The sequence below is a fragment of the Salvelinus sp. IW2-2015 genome, unplaced genomic scaffold, assembly GCF_002910315.2.
Source record: "Salvelinus sp. IW2-2015 unplaced genomic scaffold, ASM291031v2 Un_scaffold3967, whole genome shotgun sequence".
NCBI classification, from domain to species: domain Eukaryota; kingdom Metazoa; phylum Chordata; class Actinopteri; order Salmoniformes; family Salmonidae; genus Salvelinus; species Salvelinus sp. IW2-2015.
In genome coordinates this window covers 18,312-27,866 of record NW_019945241.1, presented here as the reverse complement: position 1 = coordinate 27,866, position 9,555 = coordinate 18,312, and the positions used below count along the sequence as shown (strand labels likewise).

At 37.2% G+C, this 9,555-nt stretch overlaps 2 protein-coding genes across 2 annotated transcripts; both read right to left on the bottom strand.

Annotated features, from left to right (window-relative positions):
• Nucleotides 1–1,244: 1,244 nt before the first annotated feature.
• LOC139026139 (trace amine-associated receptor 7a-like) lies at nucleotides 1,245–2,043 on the bottom strand. The gene has a single exon (XM_070441432.1). It carries the CDS (start codon nucleotides 1,953–1,955, stop codon nucleotides 1,245–1,247), a length of 711 nt encoding a protein of 236 aa, XP_070297533.1. The 5' UTR covers nucleotides 1,956–2,043.
• A 6,491-nt stretch (nucleotides 2,044–8,534) lies between these two features.
• LOC112076731 (trace amine-associated receptor 13c-like) lies at nucleotides 8,535–9,555 on the bottom strand. The gene has a single exon (XM_024143419.2). It carries the CDS (start codon nucleotides 9,495–9,497, stop codon nucleotides 8,535–8,537), a length of 963 nt encoding a protein of 320 aa, XP_023999187.2. The 5' UTR covers nucleotides 9,498–9,555.

Below are 9,555 nucleotides of genomic sequence, written 5' to 3'. Positions count from 1 at the left end.
TTGGAATAAAATGTTCAATATATTTCCTTTAACATCCTCTGTCTTGTGTGCTTATTGTTTAACCATTGATATGTTCTAGGTCATTTTGAGAACTTAAGGAGCATCAGGTACTGCTGGAATATCTACAAATAGCATGTCCATCTTTTTGTGATAAATTACACTGGTCACTGTTCAAAACATTTATATAGTATTTAGAAAGTATGAATAGTCCTCACTTTAGATTATGGACTGCAAAACTACTTTACTAATGATCAGTAAATGGTTTATAAGAATATTTATTAGACATCTGATGAATGATCTTCTGAATCATTATTACATACTATAAAAGTTGATTATAAATGTGTGAATAAATAAAATAAATATGGGAGTAAAGATAAATAAAGTATGAATAAACTATTTACTAATCCATTATAAACTATTTAGTGTGTTACCCACTCTCTATATTCATTCAGAGTAAACAGTATCTGAGAGAGCTGCTCTGGTGTGACCCCTGACCTGGCAGCAGTGATGTAGTGAGAGTAGTGGTAGTGTTCATACCCAGTATGTTGAGGTTGAAGTGTCTGCTGTGGTCTCCTGCACTGTTGTGTTGAATAATTAATGTATATACTGTAGTAGTTATTTATAAATGTGAGAAAACCTAGCTAAATACCATTTCAGAAATGTGGCCTTAATATTAAAAGGTGAGCAAACTCTAAATGCCTTACAAATGGTTTATTACTGAATGTTATTGTAAAGTGTTACCCATAGTTGCATATTCTTGCATTTTACCATCAACTACTTACACAATACAGAAGTTATCTAGACGTGGACGTTATCTGATATCATGCAGTATTGTACATTTCAACTTTACAACACTTGATGAAGACGTTGTGTCACAATTGAGCCACTAGAGGGAGATGTTAAACAACATATAGAATGACTCATGACGTCCTCAGAATGTACTATTAGAATACTTACTATGTATCATTAAATTACACGGAACAACCACAGCCTTAGGTATTTGGAGTATACAATCCACAATGACTACAATGTCTTTTATAAAACAAGCTTATGCATTCTTATGCCTTGTCCAATTCATTCCAATCCAATCCAGACAAATCATTCTGTATCGACACCACATGTATCAATCATGACAACACTGAGATAAGTCATGTCAGTGTATTGTTACATTAAATAATTACAACAATTGAAGAACAAAACTATCAAACCGATGTTTGCCGAACTAGTGAATCATATTATAGGAACTATAAACGTCTTATCTTCAAAGTTAAAATAAGTTTAGCTGTCACTTTGAACCATGGATAAAAGAAAGCATAAATTATTGGATTAATTAAGGAATTAACAAGTGCCAGATAACTGGTGAAATATGATATTAAATGATTACCTATAACAGAAAAAACAAAGTAAATTAATAGAGATGGAATCCAACAAATGAAATAGTTGAAAACAACAATAGCTAGAGTTTTTGCTGCTTTTCTCTCAGACTTATTTGCCTGTACAGTTTTAACACCAGACACACTGGCAGCCTCTTTAGAAAATACCTTTCTGGCCTGTGATCTGGCCACCACAAAGATTTTCATATAAAGTGTTATAATAATAGAGCATGGGAAAACCATTATAAATACAACGTAAATTATATTAACCCATGTTATTCCTTCAACAATAACACATTCTGCCAAACACCTACTGGGTATCTGTACATTTACAAAGTTTTTTATAATAACAGCATCGTATATGATACAACAACACCAGGTAATGGATATACAACACATGATTCTTGTTGTTGTTATTTTAGAGTGGTACAATAAGGGATCACACACAGCAACATAGCGGTCAATAGATATCAAGACATAATTACCCAGAGATAAAGCAGTACATAAAAAAGTGATGTAGAATTGAAACACACAGAAATGTTCTCCAAATCCCCAGCATGGTTCCATTGTTGCTACAGTCATTACTGGTATCACAATCAGTCCCACCAGGAGATCTGACACATCCAGAGAGAGGATGAGCAGGTTGGTTGGAGTGTGGAGCTGCTTGAAGTGAGAGATGGAGATGATCACAGTACGTTCAAAAATACTGTAACTGCTGAAATCAACTGTTCTCAGTTGGTAGTGAGGTCTGCACAATGCATAATCGGGGGCAAACTACCTGCCCTCCAGGACACCTACACCACCCGATGTCATAGGAAGGCCATAAAGATCATCAAGGACAACAACCACCCGAGCCACTGCCTGTTCACCCCGCTACCATCCAGAAGGCGAGGTCAGTACAGGTGCATCAAAGCTGGAACCGAGAGACTGAAAAACAGCTTCTAAATCAAGGCCATCAGACTGTTAAACAGCTTCTATCTCAAGGCCATCAGACTGTTAAACAGCCATCACTAACATAGAGTGGCTGCTGCCAACATACTGACTCTGTAACGGCAGCCTTCCCTCNCGGCCAGTGAGCTGCCAACAACAGTTGTGGTCGGCATGCCACATTTCTCCGCCTTAGTAGGCGATCCACCTGCTTCAGACTCCAGCGTTGCACTCAGCTTCTAAGGATGGGGCCCAGCTGCCCTGCACCAGCTGAGTTAGAGGGCCCTCCCCTACCTGCATGGCGTTCCATGGGGCAGCCCCGGGACTGTCTCCGCGTATTGCTGTGCCTCCCTCGCAGGGCGGCACCTAAGCCATGCCTTTCCTGCCGGGTAGGATTTTTCACACATAACAATAAGCTTCCCCCTTGAGGCCTGTGGCTTTTCAGAGACTTTAAATAATGTGGCCCCCATTAGAGACTGTGCCATTTAGGTTCGAGGCCTTTTCGTGGATGTTAATATTTCCATTAGAAATATTGGGGCGTCTATAAAAAAAAGCTGTCTTGCTCCTCTCTACTTAACTTCACCTCACAGTCCCTTCAGTGTCCCTTAAGTTAGTTTGGCTGCTCAGCCTACCTAAGTTATCCCTCACCAATCATAGCCCTTCCATTCCCAACCAATAAGAAAGTGCATCTGGACACTGCACCCACCCAATTGGTCATAGTGTTATCATCGTCCGAAGGAAGAAGACGCACATTTCAGAGGAATTTGTACTGTCAACAGTAACACGAATATCAGATTTTTTGAGCGTGCATTGTCCAGATGCGCATTTCCAAGTGATTTAGGAACATAACAGCTTACTTAAATCTCACAAATCTCTGTTTTGGAAAATTGTGCTATTTACACTCTGTACAACATTTATACACTAGAATCAATGTTTCTGACTAATATCAGAAACATTGAGCATCGGCCTTTTTCAACCAGAGAAGTTGGTTTTTGAGTTCAGCTGCCCTTTAAGGTCTCAAAATGACCTAGAACATATCAATGGTTAAACAATAATAACACAACACAGAGGATGTTAAAGGAAAAATATTTAATATTTTATTCAAAAACAGCTACACTGTTGTATTAGTGCGATATGTAACTTCAGACACACRTTATTCTGAGTAAAGTAACGTTTTTCATCCGAAAATGCTTTGATTTTGTCTACTAAAACCAAAGTGTGGATTGCAGTCACTTATTTGACCAGTTCATAGACTACTTACAGGGTAAGGAAACCAATATGTAAATACATAACTTGATGAACATTACAGTTCACAGCTACTACCCCCAAGTCATTAGTCTGCTGAACAATTAATCAAATGGCCACCGCGACTATTACATTGACCCCCCCCCCCCACACCCTCCCCCCTCCATTTGTTTTGTATACTGCTGCTGCTCGCTGTTTATTATCTATGCATAGTCACTTTCAACCCCTACCTACATGTACAAATTACCTAACCTGTACCCCTGCACACTGACTCGGTACCGGTATGCCCTGTATATAGCCTTGTTATTGTTATGATATTGTGTTGCTTTCTATAATTTATTTTTGTTTATTTGGTAAATATTTTCTTAACTCTTCTTGAACTGCACTGTTGGTAACGGGCTTGTAAGTAAGCATTTCACAGTAAGGTCTACAGTTGTTGTATTCGGCGCATGTGACAAAAAAAGTTTGATTTGACTTGATCAATAAGTCCATCGACAACGTCATCCCCACAGTGACCACACGTACATATCCCAACCAGAAGCCATTACAGGGAACATCCGCACTGAGCTAAAGCCTAGAGCTACCTCTTTCAAGCTACCTCTTACACTAATTCGGACAATTGTAAGAAATCCAGACACATCCTCAGACGAACCATCAAACAGGCAAAGCGTCAAAACAGTACTAAGATTGAATCCTACTACACCGGCTCTGACACTGTTTGCATGTCTGAGAGATAATCAGCAAAAAACATTTTCATTGTTGTTTTCAACTGTTTCATTTGTTGGATTCCAACTCTATTTATTTTCTTTGTTTCTTCTCTTTTTCTTTGACAATTTCTTATCATATTTCAACCTTTTTCTGCAACTTGTTAATTCCTTAATTAATCCAATAATTTATGCTTTCTTGTATCCATGGTTCAAAGTGACAGCTTAACTTTTTTTTTAACTTTGAAGACAAGACGTTCATAGTTCCTATGATTTTATTCCCTTGGTTGGCAAACATAGGTGTGATTAAGTTTTTTTCTACAATTATTATTATTTTTTTTTAATGTAACAATACACTGACATTACTTACCTCAGTGTTGTCATCATAGAAACATGTGTTGTTGATACAGAATGATTTGTCTGGATTGGAATGACTTGGAGATGGCATAAGAATGCATACGCTTGTTTTATAAAGGGCATTGTAGTCATTGTGGATTGTGTACTCCAAATACCTAAGTCTGTCGTTGTTCCGTGTTACTTATTGACAAATAGTATGTCAGTTGTTCTCATAGTACATTTTGAGGACGTCATGAGTCATTCTGTATGTTGCTTAACATCTCCCTCTAGTGGCTCGTTTGTGACACAACGTCTTCATCAAGTGTATTAAAGTTGAAATGTACAATACTGCATGATWTCAGATAACGTCCAGGTCTAAAGAATTTCAGTATTGTGTAAGTAGTTGATGGTAAAATGCAAGAACATGCAATTATGGGTAACACTTTATAATAACATTCAGTAATGAACCATTTGTAAGGCATTTACAGTTTGTTAACAATTTAATATTAAGGCCACATTTGCGAAATGTTACTAAGTTAGGTATTCTCACATTTATAAATAACTACTACAGTATATACATTAATGATTCAACACAACAGAGCAGGAGACCACAGTAGACACGTCAACCTCAACATAGTGGGTATGAACACTAAATAGTCTCCATAATACAACTACTCTCACTACATCACTGCTGCCAGGTCAGGGGTCACACCAGAGCAGCTCTCTCAGATACTGTTTACTCTGAAGGATTATAGAGATTGGGTAACACACTAAATKATTTATAATGGATTAGTAAATAGTTTTCATCATTTATTTATAATTACTCCCATATTTATTTTTGTAAGCTAGTTTTTCACACATTTATAAACAACTTTTATAGTATGTAATAATGATTCAGAAGATCATACATCAGATGTTTAATACATGTTCTTATAAACCATTTACTGATRATTAGTAAAGTAGTTTTGCAGTCCCTAATCTAAAGTGAGGACTATTCATACTTTCTTAATACTTTATAAATGTTTGGAACAGTGACCAGTGTAATATATGRTTTCGCTGTAAACCCTATTGTAAACAATAAAAAAATCAACGGAGCAAAGTACAGAGAGATCCTTGATGAAAACCTGCTCCAGAGCTCTCAGGAACTCAGACGGGGTCAAAGGTTCACCTTCCAACAGAATAACGACCCTAAGCACACAGCCAATACAATGCAGGAGTTGCTTCTGGACAAGTCTCTGAACATGCTTGAACGGCCCAGCCAGAGCCCGGCCTAGAACCTGATCGAACGTGTGTGGAGAGACCTGAAAAAAGCTGTGCAGCGACGCTCCCCATTCCACCTGACAGAGCTTGAGAGGATCTGCAGAGAAGAATGGGAGAAATTCTGCAAACACAGGTGTGCCAAGCTTGTAGCGTCATACCCTGTATTCGCTGGCAAAGATGCTTCAACAAGGTACTGAGTACAGGGTCTGAATACTAAGTGCTCTCCAGAGGGTGGTGCGGACTGCCCAACTCACCACCGGGGGCACCCTGCCTGCCCTCCAGGACACCTACAGTACCCAATGTCACAGGATGGCCAACAAGATCATCAAGGGCATCAACCACCCGAGCCACGGCCTGTTCACCCCGCTATCATCCAGAAGGCGAGATCACTACGGMTGCATCAAAGCTGTGACCGAGAGACCGAAAAACAGCTTCTATCTCAAAGCCATCAGACTGTTAAATACCCATCACAAGGTGACTACCACCATGTTACTCAAACCTGCARCTTAGAGGATGCTGCCCTATGTACATAGACATGGAATCCCTGGTCACTTTAATAATGGAACACTAGTCACTTTTATAATGTTTACATACTGCTTTACTCATCTCATATGTATATACTGTATTCTTCTGTATTTTTTGTCAATAGCACACAGACATTGCTTGTCAAAATATTTACATATTTCTTAATTCCCTTCTTTTACTTTTAGATTTCTGTGTATTGTTGTGAATTGTTAGATACTACTGCACTGTAAAAACTATTTTACTACASCCGCAATAACATCTGCTAAACATGTGTATGTGACCAATAAAATGTGATTTTGATTTGATTTTGTAGTGTGTTAAAGGTAATAACACTTGAAACGTATTATTCAGTTAAATTATGTATTTGGATATTGGTTCCCTTACCCTGTAAGCAGTCTATGAACTGCTCTTAGTCTGTGCCACTCTGACATTGCTCATCCATATATTCTTAAACCCAGTCTTTACTTAGATTTGTGTGTATTAGGTATTTGTTGTGAATTTGTTAGATATTACTTGTTAGATATTGCTGCACTGTCAGAACAAGATGCACAAGCATTTCGCTACACCCGCAATAACATCTGATAAACACATGTTTGTGACATATTAAATGTGATTTGATTTCTAATGAGTGACTCCAATCCACACTTTGGTTTTGGTAGTCACCGAACAAACAAGAATGTTATCATTTTCAGACAAACACGTTACTTCCTTCAGCACACTACTACAACAGTGTGACTGTTTTGGAATAAAATGTTCAATATATTTCCTTTAACATCCTCTGTGTTGTGTGCTTATTGTTTAACCATTGATATGTTCTAGGTCATTTTGAGAACTTAAGGAACATCAGGTCCTGCTGGAATATCTACCAATAGCATGTCCATCTTATTGTGATTAATTACACTGGTCACTGTTCAAAACATTTATAAAGTATTAAGAAAGTATGAATAGTCCTCACTTTAGATTAGGGACTGCAAAACTACTTTACTAATGATCAGGTAATGGTTTATAAGGATATTTATTAAACATCTGATGAGAGATCATATAAATCATTATTACATACTAAAAAAGTTGTTTATAAATGTGTGAATAACCAGCTTACTAAAACAAATGTGGGAGCAATGATACATGAATGATGAATAAACTATTTACTAATCCATTATACYTTCTTCATTACAAAGTGTTATTATAAAGTGTTACCAATCTCTATATTCATTCTGACTCCACAGCATCTGAGAGAGCTAACCTGCTGTGTGACCCCTGACCTGGCAGCTGTGATGTAGTGAGAGTAGTGGTTGTGAGATTAGTGGTAGTGTTCACCCAGTATGTTGATGTTCAAGTGTCTGCTGTGGTCTCCTGCACTGTTGTGGTTAATCATTAATGCATATAGTAGTTATTTATATACTAGCAATTTACACATTTGAGAATACCTACCTGACTAACATTTAACAAATTTGGGAGTAATGATTAATAAATGGTGAACTAACTGTAAATTATTTACAAATAGTTTATTACCGAACCACATAAAGTTTTACCCATATTTGCATATTCTTAAATTTGACCATCAACTATTTACACAATACACCATTGAGTTATACTTGGATGTTATCTGATACCATGCATATTGTACATTTACATTTTACTACACTTGTTGAAGGCATTGTGTCCCAATTAAGCCAATAGATGGTGATGTTAAACATACATAACGACTCATGACGTCCTCAAAATGTACTTCTAGAATACTTACATACTATTTATCATTAAATAACATGGAACAACCACAGACTTAGGTATTTGGAATATACAACCCTAAATGACTACAGTGTCCTTTATAAAACAAGCTTATCCCTTCTTATGCCTTCTCCATGTCATTCCAATCCAACCAAATTCAAATCAAATCAAATGTATTTATACCGCCCTTCGTACATCAGCTAATATCTCAAAGTGCTGTACAGAAACCCAGCGTAAAACCCCAAACAGCAAGCAATGCAGGTGTAGAAGCACGGTGGCTAGGATTATTCTGTATCAATACCACATGTACCGATGATGAAAACAATGAGATAAGTCATGTCAGTGTATTGTTACAGGAATTAAATACTTACAACAATTGTATAACAAAACTATATCAAACCTATGTTTGTCAAACTAGGGAATAAAAACATATGAACTATAAACGCCTGAAATTCAGAGATAAAATAAGTTTAGCTGTCACTTTGAACCATGGATAAAGGAAAGCATAAATTATTGGATTAAATAAGGAATTAACAAATGACAGAAAATTGATGAAATACGATAATAAATGATCACTTAAAACAGAAAAAAATAAGAAAATAAATAGAGTTGGAATCCAGCAAATGAAATAGTTGAAAACAACAATAGACAGAGTTTTTGCTGCTTTTCTCTCAGACTTATTTGCCTGTACAGTTTTAACACCAGACACACTGGCAGCCTCTTTAGAAAATACCTTTCTGGCCTGTGATCTGGCCACCACAAAGATTTTCAAATAAAGTGTTACAATAACAGAGCACGGGACAACCATTGTAATTACAATGTCAGTGATATTAACCCAGATTGACCCTTCAACGGTAATACATTCATTCAAACACCTACTTGGTCCCTGTACATTTACAAAAAAATGTGTATTAGCAGCACGGTACATGATACAACAACACCAGGTAATGGATATACAACACATGATTCTTGATATTGTTATTTTAGAGTGGTACAATAAGGGATCACACACAGCAACATAGCGGTCAATAGATATCATGACCAAATTACCCAGAGATAAAGAAGTACATAAACAAGCAAAGTAGGCATGAATCACACAGAAATATTCACCAAAATCCCAGCATGATTCCATTGTTGCTACAGTCATTACTGGTATCACAACCAGTCCCACCAGGAGATCTGATGCAGCCAGAGATACGATGAGCAGGTTGGTTGTAGTGTGGAGCTGCTTGAAGTGAGAGATGGAGATGATCACCAGTAGGTTCAAAAATACTGTAACTGCTGAAATCAATGAGAAGAAGATGTACAGTGTTATGTAGATAGATGTCGATAGCGAAGCCTTTCTGCAAGAAGAGTTTCCGTCTTGAAAACAGTATTGAACATCTTCATGTTTCTCCATTTGTAATAAAAGGTAAAAATGCCGAGGTCCTTCTCCTGCTTGGTCCTGTGTGTGACCC